At 42.1% G+C, this 25,070-nt stretch overlaps 1 protein-coding gene across 1 annotated transcript in view; it reads left to right on the top strand.

The window, feature by feature from the left end:
* Nucleotides 1–25,070, top strand: part of FBN2 (fibrillin 2) — a 969,744-nt gene that overhangs the window by 843,997 nt on the left and 100,677 nt on the right. Inside the window, exons 43-45 of the mRNA XM_085632710.1 lie at nt 2,230–2,355; nt 19,512–19,637; nt 24,369–24,494. Of these exons, the coding sequence (XP_085488836.1) occupies nt 2,230–2,355; nt 19,512–19,637; nt 24,369–24,494 (378 nt within the window). The remainder of the gene's footprint in view (nt 1–2,229; nt 2,356–19,511; nt 19,638–24,368; nt 24,495–25,070) is intronic.

Genomic DNA, 25,070 nt, shown 5'->3' with positions numbered 1-25,070 from the left:
CCAATTTTTGTGCTTTTAACCTTCTTGCAGTTTGAAGTAGAAACAGTTGTGAAACCCATAGGTGATTCTGCAAAGTTATACATGTCTGAAAAGTAGACACAATTCCAAATTCAGTAAGGCATAATTTGTGTAGATCCACAAACGTTTTCCCAAAGAAAGCAGATAAAATAGCAATTGGTGACAACATTTTCACTTGTACTTTTTTTGCCACAATGCCAGACATACAAAAGGAATATACTGTTAATCTGTCAGACATTTCTGGTTGCAAGAAGATGTAAGTATTGCAGGTTATCCGAAAAAAAACAATACCCTGAGCCAACACCTTGTCTCTGAGCGCCAGGATACCCGTTGGGTGATGGTTGCGCTATACAAATGCACTATACAATACAATACAATACAATACAATACAATACAACAACTAAGCAGCAGATTATAATGATTTTTATCAGGTGCTGACCATGCTGCAATTCATATGGTAAAAGCTAATGGATGAAAGCTCTGTAATTCTGAAATGTGCATATGATACTCAGCTTAGTAACAGTGGTTATTTGTACACCTCTGAATTTGGGGTTATCCATACTATTATAGAATTCAGAGGGCATTTTGTAAAATCTGTCCTTTCTTGCACACTGGTTTATAATATGAAGTCGAAAATGCAGAGAAATCCAATTGGTAATAACAAATGTTTAACTATTCTGTGTTACCTCACATCTTCCACATCTTCTGATAAAAATGTTAGCTCCAGATGACTTTCCTGGGAAGGGAAAGGGAGGGTGATCATGCCCCTCCTCCAGGAAAGGGAACATCACTATTATTTTGCCTTCTAGGGAGGAGTCGATCTATGCCGGGGGAGGGGGGTGCTTAACCCCTCCCCCCCCCCCCACACACACACACAAAAGACAAATCCTTGGTGTCTAGTGGACAGTGCGCCCGAGATTCATGAGCAGGGGGTTTGTTTGCAAATGGAGTTGCTGAAAAGGGGAGACTCTCCAGTTTCCAGAGATGCCTCCCTAAAATGGAGAGCAGGTGGCTTTAAATAAATATCCCACAAAAAGCTTTCGGAGCTGCACTTACCTGCTCCTGATGATGCCATCTGGTGGGATCTGCACTGTCATGTCAGCAGTGTGGCTTGCTGATGTCACTGCTGGGCGGGGGAGGTCTGGCTGGCTGGGGGCTGACAGGGGAATGATTCCAAATAAGCCTCCACAGGTGCCAATATGGGGGAAGTCTATGAGTTTCCCCCACACCTCACTAGGAGGTCGACTCATTGACATTCTCCAAAGTGCAGAGTTAGGGGGAGGACATAAAGGGGTCATCATCCACATTGCAAGGGTTAAAAAGATGAAACTTCAACTCTTTCCTAAGGTAGACATGGGGACATGGGTGAGTCCGTTTCATCAATTGATCAGTTTTTGTGCCATTGACATTTTGCTTCCAGCCAACACAACAGATATCTTGAGAGCAATGGTCCCCTCATTTTCTTTACTGTGCTGCTCAGATGGTGCCATAAGGCCCCAGGTAGCAGAAGTAAAACAATGGCTATCAAATTGTCCCTTCCCAGGGTAGCTGATCACCCCCAACCCATGTGCAATCCCACACTGATTGAAGGGGACAACCAGTGAATTATTTCACATTAGATCTCAGATATCAAAGCTGACATCATCAAACAAACATTCTAGAAAGCCTAATGTTGGTGATTGTTAGCTTGGCATGACAGGGTATAGAGAGGAGTTATTTTCCCTACACTGGATGGCCCTTTAAGTGCTTAGATAAACTATGTTGTTCAGACTCATTAATCTCTTGCATTGCTTTGCACTGTATTGGAGGGAACATTGACAGACTATCACAAACAGGAATATCGTTGGAACATAATATTGTTCAAAACTATCCAGGACTAAAATATCAAGAAAGTAAGCACAAATAGGTAAGTATAGATTTACTATTCTTTATTTCACATCAATGTACCTTGATAGGGTACATGTATGTGGAGTTATATATAATAAAACTTTTCTTACCTATAAAAACATACGTTCACAGTATATGTGTCCGCGATATTCTTGACATGATATTTTGGTCCATAATATTTCCTTTTTTCAATATTCTGTATGTACCGTATAGGAGAATCCACTAATTGTACACATACATATTTATATTATTACCGGATTTAGCATTGTTGATAAAATAATTATTATGCCTGCTTTTATGTGTATATTTGTATATTTTCTTCAGATATCGATGAATGCAGGGAGATTCCAGGTATATGTGCAAATGGAGTGTGCATTAACCAGATTGGCAGCTTCCGCTGCGAGTGCCCGACAGGATTCAGCTACAATGACCTGCTTCTCATATGTGAAGGTGAGTTTTCTTATCAATTATTTCCTGCTTTTCTACTCAGAAAAAAACACTGTTGAGAGTCTGGCTTGTTTTCTTGTTTCTATATTTTATTGGCAGTTTACAGAAACATGCATACCATGAAGTCAAAAAATTATGTTCTGCTGGCTTTGTCTTATCAGGTTGCAGTGAAAGAGGATACTTGTGTTTAATTAAAATCTGTATTTACTCCTCTCAGTGTTGATGTGTAAATCCTGGATGTATTGTATAAAGAGCTTCACTTCTGACTCCAGGTCTCTCTTTATATTGTGATCTGTGTTAGAGCCAAACAAGGCTTCCACAAGCATATACTTTCTTTGTTACTATTTGTTATTTATGTCATACCATGAGCAATAACAGCACATTATACCCAGATCACAGCCATTATCTTGTCACTAAGGATACAAAGAAACAGAAGTTCACTAAAGAGAAAAACTGAATTATGAAAAGATCTGCTTAGAATAATAAAGGATGCAGGGCAGCGGTATCTTCTGCCCTCATCATGATCATAACCTTTCTTATTATACAATGCTCAAACCTTGATGTATCAAAGCACTGAAATAACACAATTTCTCATTTCTATTGTACCCATTTAACCAACCTCTGAAGGAAGATAGCACCTCTAGGATTTTAAGATCTCTGTTGTCATAGAGACTGATTTTTGGCTGAAGGCCCGTTTCTCCGACAGGTCGACGGTTACTCCGTCGCCTTGAATGAGGCTCCGCCACCGAATTTAGAATTGACCACCAAGCTGACAGTCATTTCTAAAGCAATGCCAGGAACAGCTGTCACATCGGTTCCTGTAAACGATTTTTGCAGTTTGGTGCAGGGTCTATCAACATGAGCCTTGCACCAAACTAGTTTCTTTTTTTATTTTCAAAAATAAAATCTTGAAGATGTATTTTTTATGTTTAAAATATAAAAGATAATGCCTCCCTCGCCATGGGAATTATCTCACATGGCGGGTGAGACATTTTTTGTTTTTCCTAGTCCCTTACCACCAGAGTGTGCCTGGTGGTGAAGGACGGTAAAAAACATAACCATCCTAATTAGGCAGACAGACATATAGCAAATTCTCCAATGGCCTTTACTCCTCCAGGCCATCAGAAAAGTTTGGCTAAAGTGGTGACAGAGTAGTCACCACTGTAGCCAAACCTATGACATATGAATTGGGTGGATGGGCCACTGTGATGGTTGGGAAGGAACTCTGACGCTGTTGTGCCTGCGGTCCCTCTCTGCCAACAATTAAATCAGCTCCTTAGTATTAAATCAGTAAGTTACATAAGAATAGTGGAAGTTGGTGGCAGCACAGTGGAAGGTGACATTGAAGCAGTGTTCTGGCAAAGGATGAAACACAATGAAATAAGCACTATCCCATTGAGTCAGAGAAAAGAAAAGACATATATGCTAAAATGCACACAAATACACACACACATACAAACACACACACCCATATAATAAGTATAATAGTCTGACAAAGACAACAAAAATTCATTAAAATGAGTTATTATCTATATACAGAGGGCCTGATTCACTAAGGTAAACTTGCACCTTCATGCAAGTATACGCTTATTCTGTATTCATAAAACTGTTTTAATAGTAAGTTTGCGAATGCGGAGACTTCACAGTCAGAGCGGAGAACTCAGCACCTAAAAAGATTGACCAGTCTTAATTGGCTTTAGTGTCAATAATCTTTTCCTCGTCCTCTCTTACTGTGCTATGAGAAATGGCTTGAATTTATGCTTCCTCACATATATCTCCCTGCATGATGTTTTTCAATGCATGGGAAGATGTGAATATTCATATGATAAAAAAAGGAACACCTCAACGGGAACTACGAATACAGGATAGATTGTGTGACTGTAGGTTTCAGTGAGCCAGGCATCTCATAATTGGTGTGATCCTCAATATGAGAAAGGCAACCTAGGGAAGAGAATAACCGCCAAGCCCTACCAATATGAGTCAAGTGTGACCTCTGTATGTGTATATGCATATATATATATATATATATATATATATATATATATATATATATATATATATATATATATTTTCACTTAAAAAAACCATAGGTTTCACACATGTTATAGTTAGCTGGACATTTCACTCGTAAAAAGCCAATGAAATTCCCCCATTATAGTTAGTGCAGGCAACTATAACTCACGCGACCGCAATCCTCTGCTGATGACGTCAGATATTACATCACTGATGACATATGTGTCTTTATGAAAAATAAATATTTGTAATATATGTATAGCTAAAGATTAATGGAAGAAGACATGGGTAAATAAGTGTCTAAATACAGTGATGTAATATCTGACGTCATCAGCAGAGGATTGCGGTCGCGTGAGTTATAGTTGCCTGCACTAACTATAATGGGGGAATTTCATTGGTTTTTTACGAGTGAAATGTCCAGCTAACTATAACATGTGTGAAACCTATGGTTTTTTAAGTGAATTTGCAAGGTTTTTTAAATGCTAATTCGTAACTATAACGTGTGTGAAACCTATGGTTTTTTCAGTGAATATATAAACATATAAATATAATCTGCATATCTATATAAATATAAATTCATGCAAACATATACATATATGCATACATATGCATGGTATGTACATGAAAGTTTGAAAAACTCTAATACAAGCAAAGCTAAAAAGCCACCTAATTACAAACAGAATTGCTTTAACTTAAACGAGGGCGAGACCTATTGCATTTTCAATGCTTGTTTACTTTGATTCTATCAAGAAGGCATTCAGATGTGTCCCACAGTTTCCATGAATTCTGAATGGTAGCACTCTAGTTGCTCATTAGATCACTGTAGTAAAGCTACTGCTCACCAGGGAAGTCTGCTGCTGGTATTGAAAGTGCATGTTTCAGTCTGCATGTCAGAATTTTTTAATGAAATAGAAGAGGATTTGATAAGTCACTCAAAATGTGCCCTAATTTTTCTTTTTTCCTCACTAATCATAATTTCTATGGCAAAATGAACCTCCTCTTTGTGTTCCTTTTAAATTAAACTACTCACTCTCTACTACTCACTCGCTACTACTTTCTACTACTCACTCTCTACTACTCACTTTCTACTACTCTCTACTACTCTCTACTACTCACTCTCTACTACTCTCTACCACTCACTCTCTTCTACTCTACTACTTACTCTCTACTACTCTCTACTACTCTCTCTCTACTACTCTCTCTCTCTACTACTCCCTCTATACTACTCTCTCTACTACTCACTCTCTACTACTCACTCTCTACTACTCTCTACTACTCTCTACTACTCTCTACTACTCTCTACTACTCACTCTCAACTACTCACTCTACTACTCTCTCTACTACTCACTCTACTACTCACTCTACTACTCTCTACCACTCACTCTCTACTACTCTCTCTCTCTACTACTCACTCTCTACTACTCACTCTACTACTCTCTACTACTCTCTACTACTCACTTTCTACTACTCTCTACTACTCACTCTCTACTACTCACTCTTTACTACTCACTCTCTACTACTCACTCTTTACTACTCACTCTCTACTACTCTACTACTCTCTACTACTCTCTCTACTACTCACTCTCTACTACTCACCCTCTACTACTCTCTACTACTCTCTCTCTACTACACACTCTCTACTACTTGCTCTCTACTACTCACTCTACTACTCACTCTACTACTCACTCTCTACTACTCCCTACTACTCACTCTACTACTCACTCTCTACTACTCTCTACTACTCATTCTCTACTTCTCCACTACTCTCTACTAATCACTTTCTACTACTCACTCTGTACTACTCTCTACTACTCTCTACTACTCTCTCTACTACTCTCTACTACTCACTCTCTCTACTACTCTCTCTCTACTACTCACTCTCTACTACTCACTCTCTACTACTCTCTCTCTCTACTACTCTCTACTACTCACTCTCTACTACTCTCTACTACTCACTCTACTACTCATTCTCTACTACTCATTCTCTACTACTCTCTCTCTGCTACTCAGTCTCCACTACTCACTCTCTACTACTCTCTACTACTCACTCTCTAATACTCACTCTCTACTACTCCCTCTACTACTCACTCTCTACTACTCTCTACTACACCCTCTACTACTCACCCTCTACTACTCTCTACTACACCCTCTACTACTCACTCTCTACTACTCTCTACTTCTCACTCGCTACTACTCTCTACTACTCACTCTTTACTACTCACTACTACTCTCTCCTACTCACTCTCTGCTACTCTCTCTACTACTCTCTACTACTCTCTCTACTACTCTCTCTCTACTCTCTAATCTCTATTACTCATCCTCTACTCTCTACCTCTCTACCTTTCTCTACTTCTCTCTCTACTACTCTCTACCTCTCTACCTCTACCTCTCTACCTCTACCTCTCTACCTCTACCTCTCTACCTCTACCTCTCTACCTCTACGTCTCTACCTCTACATCTCTACCTCTCTACCTCTCTCTACCTCTCTCTACACGCACACATATGCACATATATGCATATATATATATATGTATGTGTATATATATGTATTTACATACATATATAAACATATATATAATCTGCATATCTATATAAATACAAATATAAATGCATGCATACATATATAGATATGCATGTTATTTACATGAAATTTAGAAAAACACTAATAAAAGCAAAGCTAAAAAGCCACCTAATTACAAACAGAATTGCTTTAACTTAAACGAGGGCGAGACCTATTGCATTTTCAATGCTTGTTTACTTTGGTTCCATCAAGAAGGCATTCAGATGTGACACATTTGCCATAAATTCTGAATGGTAGCACTCTAGTTCCTCATTAGATCACTGTAGTAAAGCTACTGCTCACCAGGGAAGTCTGCTGCTGGTATTCAAAGTGCATGTTTCAGTCTGCATGTCAGAACTTTTTAATGAAATAGAAGAGGATTTGAGAAGTCAAAATGTGCCCTAAGTTTTCTTTCTGCAGCACTAGTCATCATTTCTATGGCAAAATGAACCCCCTCATTTTGTTCCTTTGCAAATTTAATGTTTTAAATGTTACCACTTTATTCCAATCAAGATGGCTGCAGGTGTGCCATACCTTTGTCATAAGTAAGATTGTTAGCGCTCTAGTTGTTCTTTAAAACACTCTCGGATTTCTGTCATTGGGCTATACTTGGGCTACATCTCGGTGATATTTGTGCTACATTTGGGCTCTTTTGTCTCTGGTGGCCATCTTGGGGGACTTGTTATGAAGTTTCCTAATTTCCTCATTTACTGCAGTCTCCTCAGTAGGCATACTGTCAGTTTTTTTACTTTGATTCAATGAAGAAGGCATTCAGATGTGTCACGCATTTGCCATGAATTCAGAATGTTAGCACTCTAGTTGCTCATTAGATCACTGTAGTAAAGCTACTGCTCACCAGGGAAGTCTGCTGCTGGTATTGAAAGTGCATGTTTCAGTCTGCATGTCAGAATTCTTTAATGAAATAGAAGAGGATTTGAGAAGTCACTCAAAATGTGCCCTAATTTTTCTTTCTGCAGCACTAATCATACATTCTATGGCAAAATGAACCCTCTCATTTTGTTCCTTTTTAAATTAAATGTTTTAAATGTTACCACTTTATTCCAATCAAGATGGCTTCAGGTGTGCCATACCTTTGTCATAAGTAAGACTGTTAGCGCTCTAGTTGTTCTTTGGAACACTCTGGAAAGCTGCAGTAGAACACAAAGGAATCAACTGACAGTCTCTGCCCTTGTTGGATGTACATGTTTTACTGAGAATGTCAGACTTCATTCTCACATGACTGAGAAAGATAATGAGAATTTACAGAAAATATGCTCTCAGTTTAGCTTATAGATCACCTTCCAAACCTCTGTGGGAAAAGCATGTGAAAATAGTTTTCTCTCAAACATGATTCATGATATCCCAGCAGAAGGCTTTTTCACATGGTAAAATCACCTTAGAACATACTACAATTCCTAAAATGAGTATGGTACCATCAACAAATGATTTATAATGTAACTAAAGTCTTAAAACCTTCTATTAACTGCAATGCTTTTTAATGAGGTGCTATCATGTATATTGGTCCCAAGATGGCTGCCAACACTTCTTGGATGAAGTGCTGACAGCCAATCAGATCTCACAATGAGATGTGTGGTTAGGCTCCGCCCAGATATGTATATGATTTTACTTTTGATTTTCTCAGGAACTACTGAACGGATTTACACCATATATGCAAAAGGCACATGCCTGACCTAAGGACTACCTCTTTGACAAATTTCAAGTAATTCTGTTCAGCCGTTCTGGCTGTAGCTGTGTCTAAAGGTCCTATGGAAAAATGCATGGGGAAAATGCGTTTTGGGACCCCCCTTTTTTCTCAGCCCCCGCTTGACGAATCACCCCGAGACTTTCAGGGTAGGAGCTGAACGGAGCGCCCCATTAGTTTTGAAAATTTCACGAGGATTCGTCGACCGGCGCCAAAGTTATTCAAAATAGAATTTTGAGATTTCCTATGGAAACTAGGTTGTAACTATAACTATCTACTGGCGACCGCTAGTAGATAATATATGTATGTATGTATATATATATATATATATATATATATATATATATATATATATATAATAAAACTCACAAAGAAACGCCCCTTCCGGAAACTGCAGGACCCTCGGAAGTGGCGCACACTCCGGCGGGGCATGCCGGAGAATAATCTTCCAATACTCAGGTGATCAAGGCTTCATGGCCGAAACTCGTAGTGAATAAACACCGTTGGATTTGTTTGTCTTGTGGAGTCTATCATTGCTGAGAGCGCACGTTATTTTTAGTATTGGAGGATATATATATATATGTATATATATATGTTCGAGGCATATGAGCTGCAGATAACACACTGTGCATAGATCGCCATCTGGTATTGGGCCCGGATGTTTGCACTTGTTTTTGTCTTGGAAAGTCTTTGGAAGTCACGAGGTATGTGACTCCTCCTTTGGATCATAGTGCGCATGGACTTCGGCTCCATCCTCAGATTGTTTTTTTCTGCCATCGGGCTCGGATGTGTTCTCGCGTTCCAGTTTGGAACCGTTAACGGTTTTCTCTTTCGACGCGCAATCCTTCCCATCTCGAGGGTATTGTTTTCCAGCCACACGCGACCCTTCAACTTCGAAGTCTTCGATTCCGGTCGTCGACAAAGGCCTTCGGGCCAACCCGGGCCTCATCTCCGGCTCATGGAAAGGATGCCATTTAAAAAGTGTCCTCGATGTGGATCGAAGTTTCCCCACACCGACCTACATGAGGTGTGCAACCTCTGTCTCTCACCGGAACACGAGGCCAGAGACTGTCCAGCTTGTGCCTCCTTCCGCTCCAAAAAGACCATCCGGGACAGACGAGCTCGAAGGACAATGGCGCGCTCATCATCTTTGATCCCCGTCGACATCTTTCAAGAGGGCGTCGATGTTCTGGAGCAGGGTCAAGTCGAGGAAGCCATCATCAGCGCCTCCGAAGCAGATGATTCCGACGTCGAAGACATCACTCCAGCTCAAAGGGCCGTGAATACAGACGTCGACCCCGACTCACCCACCCCCTTGACACCGTCCAAAAAGGCTTCGGTACCACCTCCACCTTCGGGCCCAGGTGCACGCCGTGACACTGCATCATATGCCCCACATTCGGGCCGGGAAAGAAGCCTAGGAAGCCTTTATGCGACTCGGGCTCGAGTCAGCCTACCCTCGGTACTGAACATCCGGCACTGAAGAAAAAAGCGTCATCGACCTCATCCACGCCGACCGCTGCTCCCACATCGAAGCAGTCGGCGTCGAAGGCTAGCACCAGTTCCTAGGCACCGACAACACCCTCGGAGCTGACTAAAAAACGCCCGCCGAAGGGCACCGATACTTCCAAACCGAAGACCTCTGAACCAAAAAAACAGCAACCGGTTGCAACTCATAAAGACACTTCAAAACAACACGGTTCCAAGCCTAGAACCGCTACCGAGTCAACGCCCAAAAAACTTACGGCTCCGAAGCCCTCGGCTCCGAAGGATCTGTCTCCCACAGAAGAACTGTTTCGACCAGATCCTACTCAAAAGACTCTAATGAAGAACCCTAAGACTGGTTATTTAATGCTCAGCATCAGGAAGAGACCACTAGACATGCCTGCGCCCGCACCGCCACCAAAGAAGAGAGACTTTGCTACCTCTCCATTAAGGATTCCTTCTCCTCTTCCTCTTCCTCATCCTCCTCCTCCTCCTCCTCCTCCTCCTCCTCCTCCTCCTCCTCCTCCTCCTCCTCCCCCTCCTCCTCCTCCCCCACCACACCACTCTCCCACACCATCACCTACCCCAATAGATGATGATGATGATGACAACACCTCAGATGATGCAGGGGAGGTGCGGACGATCAACCCCTTGGGGACCCTACTCCTACTGGCTCCCTTGACCCTTGGGATGATTGTCCCAGCTGTCCCTTACACCCCACAAGATGATATTTATCCCTCCAGGCCTTCCCCCCTAGAGGACAATATCGGATTCAACCAGCTCTTTCAAAGAGCTGCCCAATACCACGGGGTAGCCCTACATACAGATCTAGTAGAGGAGGATTTTCTTATGGATACCTTTGATACCACACAAAGGTCTACCTCAACACTACCCATGCTTAAAGGGGTCATTAAGCACGCACCAGAGATCTTTAAAGACCCTGTCAGGGCTCGGGTCATCAACCCAAGAATAGTAAAGAAATATAAGGCTGCCCCTACTGACCCAGTATACATTAAGGGCCCCACACCACTAGACTCCCTAGTAGTCTCTAATGCCAGGAAGAGGGCAAATTCCCAAACGTCAGGTGACGCACCACCACCAGACAAGGAATCAAAACTCTTAGATGCCTCTGGCAAACGCACAGCATCACAGGCAGCAAATATTTGGCGCATTGCTAATACCCAAGCGCTCCTAGCCAGGTATGACAGGGCACAAATTTGACGAACTCGAGTCCATAATGCAACACCTCCCTGACAAATACAAAAATAGGGCCAGTGAACTAATCCAAGAGGGTAAGACCATCACTAATACCTCCATTCGCTGTGCCCTAGATGCAGCAGACAACACCAGTGTCCTTTTGCGCAGGCATGCCTGGTTCCGTATATCAGGTTTTAAACCAGAAGTACAGAGTTCTATACTCAATCGGCCTTTTGATGAGCAACACCTATTTGGGCCCAATGTAGAGGTATCCCTCGAAAAAATGAAGAAGGATACAGACACCGCCAAATCTATGGGAGCCTTGCAATCGCAAGCTCCCAGACGGTCCTTTCGACGCTCATCCTTTGGAGGCACCCATCGAGGCTACTCCTCTGATAGCCCCTCCACCTCTTACAAAGCTCCCACACAATCCACCTTTACTAGAGGTTACCAAAGGGGTGGTTACAGGGGGAATAACAGCAAGGGCAGAAGCAAAAATAACAAATCCCGCTCTGCCTCCACACCTATCCCATGACTTCCCTCCACTTCCCCTCGACTATTCCACTCCAGTCGGGGGAAGACTTCATCAATTTCTCCCTGTCTGGATAAACATCACTTCAGACAGGTGGGTCCATGAAATCATTCAATCAGGCTACTGTCTCGAACTAACATCTACCCCCCCCCAAACGTACCACCCAAACACCATCCAATGTCACAAGAACATCTGTTACTGTTGAAGCAGGAGGTACTCTCCCTCCTACAAAAAAGTGCAATAGAACCAGTTCCCTTGCACCAACAAAACAAGGGAGTCTACTCCCTATATTTTCTCATACCAAAAAAGGACGGACCTCTAAGGCCTATTTTAGACCTCAGACCCCTAAACCTATACATACATTCATACCACTTCCACATGGTCACACTTCAGCAGGTCCTCCCTCTGCTTTCCCAGGGCAACTTCCTTGCTACTCTAGACCTCAAGGACGCCTATTTCCACATTCCCATTCACAGCGCTCACAGAAAATATCTCAGATTCGTAGTGGACAGTCAGCGCTATCAATTCAAGGTACTCCCATTCCGAGTCACCACAGCACCAAGAGTGTTCACCAAGTGCCTAGCAGTAGTGGCAGCACATCTAAGAAGACAACACAAACCTGTCTTCCCATATCTAGACGACTGGCTTATAAAAGCCAAATTGTACAATCAGTGTGTACAACACACTCACGCCACTATTCAACAACTTCACAACCTGGGGTTCCCAATAAATCACCCCAAGTCCCAGCTGCAACCGTCCCACATGCAACAATACCTCGGTGCCACAATAGACACCTCAAGAGCGCTCGCCTATCCCAGTCAAGCCAGGATAGCGAGCATCCAAGCTCTTCTCAACAAAGTCCAACAGCAATACTCTCTTCCAGCTCGAGTGTTCATGCAACTCATAGGGATGATGGCCTCTTGCATATTCATAGTGCCTCATGCAAGACTCCAGATGCGTCCTCTCCAAGAGTGCTTGGCACGCCAATGGAACCAGGCTCAAGGTCAGCTAACAGATCTGGTGTTGGTAGACGGTCGTACCCATCACTCTCTGCAGTGGTGGAACACCAAGAACCTTGCCAAAGGGCGACCGTTCCTCGAGCCAGTTTCTCAGATAGTCATGACAGCGGACGCATGGCTCTCCGGCTGGGGAGCTCACCTACTACATCACACCATGCAGGGCAGGTGGACACCTCAACAAAAGTTACTCCACATCAACCACTTGGAGTTACTAGCCATATTCGTAGCCTTAAAATCATTTCAAAAACAAATATCAGGCAAGACTGTCTTAGTCCGCACCGACAACATGACAGCCATGTATTATATCCAAAAACAAGGTGGGACACACACTCTGCAGCTCTCTCAACTTCCACAGAGCATATGGAGGTGGGCTATACCTCAGAACATCTTTCTCCTAGCCCAACATGTCTCAGGAGTCCAAAACACAATCGCCGATCTCTTGAGTCATCAAACAGAACAAATCCACGAGTGGGAACTTCATCCTCAAGTTCTTCAACCGTTTTTTCAGATTTGGGGGCAACCACAGATAGACCTCTTCGCCACTCAAGAAAACGCCAAATGCCCAAACTTCCTCACCCATTGTCCAAAGGCAATGCGATATGGATGAACTGGTCAGGCAGATTTGCGTACGCTTTTCCGACTCTCCCACTCATTCCACTAGTGGTGCGCAAACTACAGCAACACTCATTAACGCTCATCCTAGTTGCTCCAACTTGGGCCAGACAGCCATGGTACACCACACTGCTGGAACTCTCAGTAGTTCCGCACCAAAAACTACACCTCCCCCTCCACGCCTCTTAACCCAGAACCATGGAGAGATCCAACACCCAGACCCAGCTCAGCTCAACCTAGCGATCTGGCTCCTGAAATCCTAGAATTTGGTTACCTTAACCTTCCTCCTGACTGTATGAACGTCATCAAAGAAGCTAGACGGCCTACCACTAGAGCAAGCTATGCAGCCAAGTGTAAGAGATTCGTAGTATACTGCCATAACAACTACACTAATCCCCTAGATGTGTCTATCCAACACATCATAGGCTACTTACTACACCTCCAAAGATGTAACCTAGCCTATACCTCTATCAGATTGCATCTTGCTGCCATAGCAGCATAGCTACAAAATAGACAGCACCTCTCACTTTTCAGAGTACCTGCCATAAAGGCCTTTATGGAGGGACTCAAATGAATAATTCCCCTCAGAGTACCACCTTCCTCTGTGTGGAATTTAAACATCGTTCTCACAAGACTCATGGGGCCTCCATTTGAACCTCTACATAAATGTGAGCTACAATTCTTAACATGGAAAACTGCTTTCCTCGTAGCCATTACTTCTCTACGAAGAGTTAGTGAACTACAAGCACTAACCATTCAAAAACCCTTTCTCCAGATGCACCTTAATAAAGTTGTTCTCCGGACTAATCCTAAATTCCTCCCTAAAGTCATTTCTCCCTTCCACCTCAATTAATCTGTAGAGCTGCCTGTATTCTTCTCGCAGCCACAAACAGTTGCAGAAAGAGCTCTTCACACCTTAGATGTCAAAAGAGCACTACTATATTACATAGAGAGAACAAAATCCTTTCGTAAGACCGAACAATTATTCGTGTCTTTCTCACCACCACACAAAGGCAACCCCATATCAAAATCTGGGATAGCTAGGTGGATTGTCAAATGCATACAGATTTGTTACCATAAAGCAAAACGTACATTATCTGTTCCTCCTAAAGCCCACTCTATATGAAAGATAGGGGCTTCATTGGCATTTTTAGGAAACATTCCTTTAGATGATATCTGCAGAGCAGCTACATGGTCTACACCACACACATTCACAAAAACTACTGTGTTGATGTGCAAACTAAACAACAGGCTAGTGTGGGCCAGGCTGTATTCAAAACACTATTTCAAACTACTGCAACAGATACTGGTGGTCGCCGCCAGGGGTGGATACGGCTTTACAATATATGCACAGTGTGTAATCTGCAGCTCATATGCCTCAAACGGAATATGCTACTTACCATTATGCATCTGTTCTTGGCATGTAGAGCTGCAGATCTACACCCGCCCACCCGCCTCCCCGGCTACCTTTATCTGTTCCAGTATTATCTTACTTAGATACACCACACACTCAGAAAGCTCCAAATTGACCCCAGTGGTGACAGAGTTTTATTTTTATTTTCCTAATCTGGGGGATTATGTGCCCATAAAGGTGTCACCAGTGCGCTTTGAATAACGATGCGTTAGTGCTGTCACAGTCAAACCTAACAATATATATATGTAGTGTAAGCTGTTAGGTTTATTTCTATTCCACCTAGCACATGGTTAAAAATGCACTGGACGTATTCAGACCTTCATTATTGGAAAGCCAGCATTTTTCTCTGCCTTGCAATTGTGGCAGATTCCTCTGGGCCAGAGGGCCACATTTAATGCCAGCATCTCCTACATCATTCATAGGTAAATCTGCTAACACACCAAAGGGTCATGCTAGTGAGTAGAGGTAAGAGTGAATCTCAGTCTGCTAGGTACTAGTCCGGGGGGTACCTCAAACCTCTGTCTGCTAGGTACGAGTCCTGGGGCCCAGCCCTCTTGCTCTATGGACTCACTGTAGTACTATAAGTGCATAGCGCCCATGGGCTCGCAGAGATCCTTCTCAAATCTGGGTGTGAGAACTGAACTGCCCCCATTGGCGAAGTTCAACAATTTGAATGTGATTGACTTCTCTACTGTCACGGGGTCTCATGGGAGAGCATGCCAAAGAAAGGGCCATGAAATGGAAGCCTTTGTCTATAAAAGAAAACAAAATGTAATTTATTCTCAAAACTATCAGCAGATCATCATTAGAGGTTGTACTTTAATAAATTGAGGTTGACAAGATCAACCTACAATAATATCACATCCACTAGAGTGAACAAAACACTACATTTCAGAGTAGATATATATTTATGATACTTAACTTTACATCAATTTCTTTTGCCTTACACTGCAGTGTAGTGTTAGGTAGATATAGTGCTGCAGGATACTTCAATCTGATAAGTAAAACTTGCCATCACTTCCTCTCTATCATCTTATAACAGATCCTTTTCATACACACAAAAGACAACTCAGTAGTACACCAGAGTAACAAGAAAGTCCTAACTTGACTGCCCTTAACTCCTTCATATTACTATGCCTAAGTTCTGACTCTCCTGCCATCAAGATCCAGCTAGACTGGAACATGGAAAGAGATACTGTGACTCTATGATTGTCATTTATAAGCCACCAACAACTTCTTCTAAACACCTGAGTGGCCTTCGATTTTTTTTTACTTCCCTCAAAAGGCACTAAAGAAGATACAATCTTTACCAACTAAATATTCCCTGAAATGGTAGTAACTCACTCAACTAAAATACCCTCTAGAACACAATGCAGAGCTATAGAAGGTTGCAATGTTTTATGGTTTAAGAGACTGTTCCATGGGGGAAAAGTTCCTTGTTCTATTGCCTTCTAAATGCATGATTATGATTTTAGAAAGAAACTTTAAATCAGTGGTTAATGAGTGCCTGTGTAAGTCAGTGCTCGGCATCGACACTTAATTCATAATACTGGCACTGATTTATGACAGTCCAACAGACGAGTGCGTTCAATGTGCTGGTGTATGCTGGTGCTCAGCACTGGCACTTATTTATGTCTACCCAATGGTGAGGCTGTTTGTCTGTTACTGAGCGGTGCACATCAGCAGTGTTTAACAATTCCATACATATTAAAAATAATAATACCAGCGTGTTCAGCTTTGGGTGACCTGGAATGGACTAAATTGTCACATTTATAGGAGTGTGATAGTTAGTAGATAGCATTGCTACTGGCATTTAGCAGTGTGGATGGTGTAAATTGCAGTGGCCTCCTCAATAATTGCTTGGGCCCTGGCTCTTAATGTTTACAATGTAAGACCTGTTTAAACACATCTCTTCTAACCACATAGAAGTCCTTGCTTCTGCTAAGGAAGCCTCATTAGGCTGACAGGTGTTGTTTCATTTTGTGGTGCTTCTCTATAGAGCCCTTTTAATGAGTTATTACCGGTTGATATCCAACCAGAAAATTGCCTTAATTCAGAAAGTAATAGAATAAATATAACAAGAGGAAGGTCAATCATGGCAGCATCATTTTGTAACAAAAGCATCTTTCCTGAAGTGTATTTGCTATGGAATACTTTGAGACCAGTCCATCACCAGGACACCCTTTCTATGGGTATTTGCTATCTTTTATCAATTAATCATACAATAAATCCATGGTTTCGACACACTCTGGGGCATATTATCAAGCACGGCGTTAAAATTATCGCCGCTTTAGCGGCAGGAAACTGCCGCTAAAGCAGCGATAATGGGCTTGATAATATGCCGCAGAGAATTCCCATAGAAGCCCATGTTGACACCAGGCTTCAATTGGAATTCCATGGAGCATATTATCAAGCCCATAATCGCCGCTAAAGCGGCTATAATTTTAATGCCGTTCTTGATAATATGCCGCTCTGGTTTTTGGCAATGGACTTTAAAGCAAGCAGTGAAGTTGTGAGTTCTGTAGTAAATATCTCGGAAAATAAGCGAATTCCTGAGCGTTTCACTATCTTTTCAGTTTTATTGAGGGTAACCTTTGTTGACCTTTGATAAATTGACCTAATCTTCATGACAAATACAAAGCAAACTGCATTCGCCTGCAGTGCTTAACATCATAAAAGTGCGGTAAAAATGTACAGTTGGTGTCCCCAACCAGTTTATGTGAAAAGAATAACAATTAAGACAAATAATGAAAAACTTGAGCAAAGCGTGTGAAAGGGTAAAAAAGTTAAAGGATAAAGCACAAGAACGGCAATAAAAAAAGGTCTGGGGTCCAGTGGCGGCTGGTGACTTTTGAAAGGGGTAGGCGTCACGGCATTAGTAAAGCAGCCACATGATCCCAAGGTCTGAAGTGCTCACCGTATACTAAAAGCAGAAATCCTGGGACCAATTCCTGCTTCCCCGCTTGACCTAAATGCGTGATGCTAAGCAAATATTTTATTTCACCAAGCCTCCCTTGTCTTCATTATCACAGATGAGTGCACCTTAAAATACACAAGTTCAGGAGTATATGCTCTGTAAAAAGACATGTTATGTTTATTTCATTGAAACTAAAGTTGCTCCATGTTAATGTTGCTTCATGTAACATAAGAAACTAGGCCACATATGCAGCAGGGACATCTTAGGGATTTTTGGTGCACCTAGCCAAACATATTTTGTGGGCCCCTATTCGGAGCAGTTTTGAATTAATGATCCCATTTCAACTCTTTCATGCCCACTTTGGCCAGGTCACTGACAGTGCACAGGCACACTTGTGTAAGTTCTAAATGTGTTAGCATGTAATGTTCATGGATAGTGACGTGTGTTTTCAAAATTGTAAACAACAGCCCCTATATAATATTACTGCAAATAATCTTTGTGACACCATCCCATACTCATATGTGAGGGCCTGGGCCATCAGGCTCCCTGGGGATGCTGATGAGGAGAAGCAGCTCATCATGGAGTCTGGTCTTATGAGGATTGTATACCATCTTTTTGAGGTGGAGGCATAATGAAACCTCCACAAACGATAGAATCCTTCACCGTAAGAGGAAGATTATAGCGACTTATCTCCGTTTATATATCAGACAATGTACAATGTAAACACACTGCACTTTTACAGGCTATTACCAGGCAATATCACCCAAGAACAATCATAGACAGAGGATGAAGCATAAGTGCAACGTACATATCACTATGCCTTACTTTCCGTCTGTGAAATCAATTAAAAAACTCCTGCAGTGGCAAATGTATCTTCCACTCAACAATCTAAATTTATTTACTATCAATCTAGCTGTTTTAGGCTTCCCTCCATACTCCCAAAACATGTTTCTCCCAAAGAGCCTGAATAAGATAAATGGGATAAAAATAATCTAAAAAATATTGATCTGTTCCCACTGTGTTTCATTGGAATGTTTGTTTTGCTCAGTCCTACTTCTCCCAAACCAGCGTAGCAGTGGCAACTTAAAGTCCAAATATTTTAGTTCGGTTAGGTTATCTTTAACCTTCAATTTCAAACACTTACTTGATAACATTTTGTAAATATCACCCCATATTGTATAGGTGTGAGTCGTAATCACAATGTTATTTGAGGGTGACGGGGTTCCATTCATGGCCTATATCTACGTAGGAGTGTCCACCAACTGTATTATGTTAAATTATCATGGAATCAATGCATGCATGTATTTTAAATTTCTACAATATATTTGGAATTAATGATACACCCATCACTATTTATTTTCCTGCAAACATGTCAATAATGGATTTGTATATCAATAATTCTGTGTAAAATAGGTTGCATATTAACATGTCAGTGGTGTTGGTTTGAGACATGAAATTTTGCTTGACAGAAAACACTGGTATTGTATGAAGAATATCGACTCTGACATAGAGTAATCACTGAATACAATTTACAGGTATTTTCCAAATACTTTAACCCATGATATGTAGATACAATCTCCAGCTCACTCGCTGTTTGCATTTGTTGCCGTTTTCCCCCAGCTTTCCATGCAGTTTTTGTAAATGTTTTATATTAGCCTGGAGGGACGCCAAGAGGCACCGCCTTAACTCCCAATTGTGGTCTTTTCAGACATTGACGAGTGCAGCAATGGTGACAATCTGTGTCAGCGGAATGCAGACTGCATCAACAGCCCAGGGAGTTACCGCTGTGAATGCTCTCCAGGCTTCAAGCTCTCGCCCAATGGGGCATGTATAGGTAAGAAGTATTCTTACGAAACGTATATGTGTTTCATAGGCCATCGTTTCACATAAGAGAGGTGAGGGCGGCATTATGAAATGTTGCAATATATTGGCTGCCCTTTTTCTTGATGTAAGCTGATCTATATTTTAAAACATATTTAACTTTGTTCATATTAGTGAATTTTAGTATTTATTTGGTTCTTTAACCGTGTGCTAAAACGATTTGATATGTATTTTCCAATCGCTAAATTACATTTACTAACATGGCAAAATTAAATTGCGGATTTATCAGAATGAGAGCTTTATTCCATCTTCGGAGCACATGATAAGGAAAGGTGTTACTATTTGCCTACATGCATTTTGAGTACTTCGTGTATATACTTTATATTATTTTATAACAAAGGAGTTCCTATTAAATCACCTTATATTAGTTGCGATTTCAGTAAAAAAGTGGCCCAATTCACAAAAACATGTAGAAGCGTATGTTTCTGCACGCAGAATATAATGCCTACATCTGTATTTCAGACTTTCTGAAATTCACAAGCAATGTGTGCATACATGTTGACTGGCTTATACCTAGGATACCCCAGCCTGTATCTGCACATACGAAATCCATCAGGTCACGTGTAGAATACGCATATGGGCATCAGTTGAATTTGTATGTGTACATGTTCATTTGCTGATATATATATATATGTATCTTAATCTACTTCCTGTCTTGAGTTGCACATGTTCTCTTTGTGTACAGGTAAGGGGGTCAGAGCTGAAAAGTCTATTTCACACTTCCACCCTGAAATCACAGCAATGTAAGCATTGCAGTGTGAAATCTACTAAGTAGGAAATGATTTATACACATCTAGGCTCTGCCATTACTGCTGCATAGTGCAAGACACTAAAGAGTCAGGGGAACTTTTCAGAGTAGAAAAAAGGCAGTTATTGTAATTCACTATGCAGGGATTCATGATGGTGAGGTATACATTCTGACTCATGTGACAACCTTTGTGCTGCTGAAGTGCAGCTCATTTGGTAGCATCTTACTGGCATGAGAAATCCCATGGTAGTGATTTAGCACATCTTTAAGAAAAACAAGAATCGGGATGATAAAAAGAAGTGCGCAGAAGAGAAAATCACAAGGATAAATATGGCACTTGGGTGGCAGACTCAGACTACAACTTAAACTGACCTGCAGGAAGAAAGGTTGGTGATCATTATTGCAAATATAAAGCAAGGTGGGTACAACAACATACAGTACTATATCCTCGTCCTCCCATTGGGCCTGCACATCCATTTCAGCCTTTCCTTCTTGCTGTTTGTCTCATGCACCTCTCCTCTCTTGTCTGTATGTTAACTTCTGTTACCCTTGGTCCTTCACCTCTGTCCCTTTCTGTCACTTCTGACCCCCATAAGTCTCATGCACTCCTGTCATCATTTGCCCAATGTCTGCTTGCCTCTTCTGTGTATGGTACAAGAAATGTAAGATATCTTTCTTGTCTGAAGCTGATAGACATGAAATTCTTTTTGCCACTCTGCACTTTTGAAAACATGCTGTAACCCTCATGGCTTACCCACTTTGGCATGCGTTATTGCATGGCAGTGTTGAGATATACTCCAGGTTCCCTGCAAGCTGTCTTCAAACACTACCATCAGCCTCGGGCAAAGGTTGGCAGCTGCAAACACCCTCAATGATGGAGATAAAATCTAGCTTCTGGGACTCTACATCCAGGCCAGAGATGATGACCATCCTCATCTCTCAGCTCCTTCCAACCTGGACATCTTCTTACACTGCTGACACTGGTGGTCCTATTTCCTTGACTGGACTGACTTGACAGTTCACTACACGCTTCCCTTGTTAGAAGCAACTCACACTTCTAGTGTCACCACACCATCAGTCAGTGTGGCATGGCCTCTGTTACCTCCCCAGGCTATTATCTGGACAAACCTCTAATGAAGGCCCCAGTTGTACCTCCGCCTGTAGATATGGTGGGCGTTCCACAGCAACACCTATTTGTTTTTTGACGCTGCCCCATATTTACAAGGGTGGCGTAAATATGGGGCAGTGCCAAAATTAGGACCAGGGAAAACCTGCTCTTACCCTGGCGCAACGAGAAGAAATGTTTAATTTCTCCTTGTTTTTGCTGTTTTCATGTGTGCTGTGTTGTGCAGCACACATAGAAACAGCAAAATGCCATTGATTGTTTAGGTGCAGGAAGGTGTCCCTTCCTTCACATAAACAATCACAATTTCTTTTTACCATTTTCAACTTCTATGTGTGCTGCAATAAGCAGCACATATAGAAGTTTCAAAACACCATTTCAGATTGTTTATGTGCATTAAGGGACACCTTCCTGCACATAAACAATCGTTCCCCTCAAAGACATGCTTCTAGAAGCTTTTCCCCACTTCAAAGGAACAGCTGTGTATAAAAAAGGACCTCAAACACCACCACTTCAGTACACTTCTGGACCTGACGATACCCTGCCAGGAAGAAGGACTGCTATGCTGCTGAAGGGCTGCCACTCTTCTGGACTGCAATCTGCTGGCCTCCTACTCTGCTGTGCTGAACTGCGGTCTGCTGTCCTCTTACCTGGGTCAGAAGGACTGGGCTTGTATCTCTTGACCCCAGAAAACAGGGTTACTCCATGGACTTGTTGCCTGGCCTCTTGATCTATAGCCTCAGGGACATAACAGGCTTCCAACCACCTGCACCTGAACTCTGCCATCTGTGAGTCTACCCAGCCAAGTGGTGCCACCCCAGTCCAGTACCCCTAGAAGTGAGCCTTAACAGCTTGAGAGAGGAAATGATGTATCTTATCTGCTGAGTGATGCAACACCAAGCAGAACCAACGCATCTCTAATGGCAGAGCAGCGCATCCCTGAAAAGAACTGACGTATCTCCGCTGCAGCATGGATTGGACACATAAGGATCGCTTTACCGCTGCAACCCACATCTTGGGACCAGTGTATTGCCATAGAAACCACCAGTGCGGGACGCTTTCTACGGCAGAGCTCCTCGCATCTCTCATCAACGGCACCTCAACAACGATGACAAAACTCTGTATCACAGCTTCAGCGCTCATTGGAATTGATGCACTGCCTCAGCTGCACATCATATCCCTGACACCAAACATCGCATTGCACACCCTTTCGACGAGTTCCTCAACATCGTTGTAACAGGACATCACACCTCAGCCTCGCTGCATCTCGAACCGCTTCATCGTCTTGGCTGCACAATGGATTTTTTTGGTGGATCCACGCAATACTCTGCAACCAAGAATTAAGGTACTCTGTTCAACTAGCTTAACTGGGTCCCTGTAGCCAGTCAGCACTCCATCGTGGTCGGCCTGAACTTTTGACCTTGTCCCAGTCTGGCGCGACCCGATATCCCCAATAGATCTTTGTGCTTTTTGGCAGTATCTCTCGCTGTAAACATTTAAAAATCAACATCTCCGGTTCTACTAATTGGATTGTTGTAATTTTGGTCTTGTTTTATTCATTAAAGTCAGAGCTATCTTCTAACTTGGTGTGGGATCTTTTTGTATAGTGTTTTTACTGTTTCTCTATTTGAAGTATGGCACAAATACTCTACAAACTGCCTCTAACTTAATGCCAGATAGCTATGTGCCAAGCTACCAGAGGGTGAGCGCTGGTTAATTTAGGGTTTGCCTGCACCTTACCCATACTAGGATTGTGGTTGCTGCCTGACCAGGGCTCATACACACAACCATTAACCCAATTTCTAACATTATTTATCTCAAATGTACAGATATGAGACTTTTTCATAGGCTTATTTCCTATCTTGGATCAACAACTAGAGATACTTTGCTACCAAATTATTAGACTCTAGCACTTGGTTAAACACTGTTGGGCTTATTTTCGAGCCCTTTGCACCACCGGAGCTTCACTTTTTCTTTTTGACACTCTGGCTCGGGAGACATTTCATGGGCATTGCGGTGTTTTTTTTTTACCACACAACACCTATGGATTTTGACGCTTCCCCAGATTTACAAGATCATGTAATCCTGGGGATACGGCAAATCCTTACACCTCCTGAGGTGAGGTGTAATGAGAAGAATTTATTTCTTCTTGTTATTTCCTCTTCCTATGTGTGCTGCATTCTGCAGCACACATAGCAAGGGGAAACTCTTTCTAAGTATTGTGTCTGTGCAGGAAGGTGCTCCTTGTTGCACAAAAACAATCCTGTCGACAAGACAGTCACCCTTGCACCATGTTGCAAGGGTGCCTGCATTGGCGCTAGGCAGCTGAAACAGCACCATGCAGGGAGAAAGGACAGGAATGCATCATATTGCTTAAATGTGGTGCATTCCTGCCCTTTCACTTTGGCGTAGGACAGCGCAGCAAGATGACTTGCTGAGCTGCCCTATGCCAAATCCCTTTAATTAAGCCCCTGAGTAAAGAGTAGGCATGTAAGTAAAACTAGCAGCTAGTCATGGCTGTTTGAGCCAGAGAAGAGACTGCAGAAGAGGAGTTGAATGGATAAACTACAGTAAAATGGGGTTGCATCAGACATTTTTCTTAATTAATCTATAGTATTTATTTTTCACACCTTTCTTTCAATTGGCTTTTCTGGTAAAATGCAAAATTGATAATATGATTTCGTAGTCCACCAAAGTTGTATCAAATGAGAATTCCACTCCTTTCACCGACATGATGTGTTACTTTAAGCTGGAAGAAACTGCATTAGGAAAGACTTCTGATGTATGCCATGTGTGTTCGCTTTCTCCCATAGATCGGAATGAGTGTCAAGAAATTCCTAATGTCTGCAGTCATGGGGTTTGCGTGGATACACAAGGAAGTTACCAATGTATATGTCATAATGGTTTCAAAGCATCCCGAGACCAGACCATGTGCATGGGTAAGTAGAGGAAATGCCATACATTGCATGAATGTTTACGTGGTTGCAAACCGTGGTTACCTTTTGCACTCTGTGTGTATCGCTCATGTAGCAAAGCAAAACTATTTGTTCAAAATGAAATGTAATACATTTTTGTAACTAAAGTTTGAACGGTCGGTTGTGCAAATTGAACTTAAAAAACCTTGTAGAAAGTCATATTTTTTATAATATGCTGCTTATATTATTCCGAAAACTAAATCCATCAAGGCGCTGGACTTATTTCAAGAAAAACCTGAACAGGCTAAAGTAGTTATTATGAACCGTTATAGCAACCTGCTTACAGGTGTTTGCATGTTTGCAAGAAAAACAAGCATTTGCAATGCAATAGGTTTCACATTACTGAATGTTTGAGCTATTGGCGTTTTCATTATTATTTGCCACGCCATTAGCTCAAACGTTTAGTAATGCAAGACCTATTGCATTGCAAATGCTTGTTGTTCCTGAATCTGTCAAGGAAGCTGATACAGTCTATGCAGGCCAGGGTTGATTTGTGGCATCAAGGAGGGGTGTCATCTGTCGGGTGTGCACGGTGTTTCT

This window comes from Triturus cristatus, chromosome 2_1, assembly GCF_964204655.1.
Source record: "Triturus cristatus chromosome 2_1, aTriCri1.1, whole genome shotgun sequence".
Classification (NCBI taxonomy): Eukaryota; Metazoa; Chordata; class Amphibia; order Caudata; family Salamandridae; genus Triturus; species Triturus cristatus.
The sequence above is the reverse complement of the archived record's forward strand: the minus strand, read 5'-3'. Positions and strand labels throughout refer to the sequence as shown.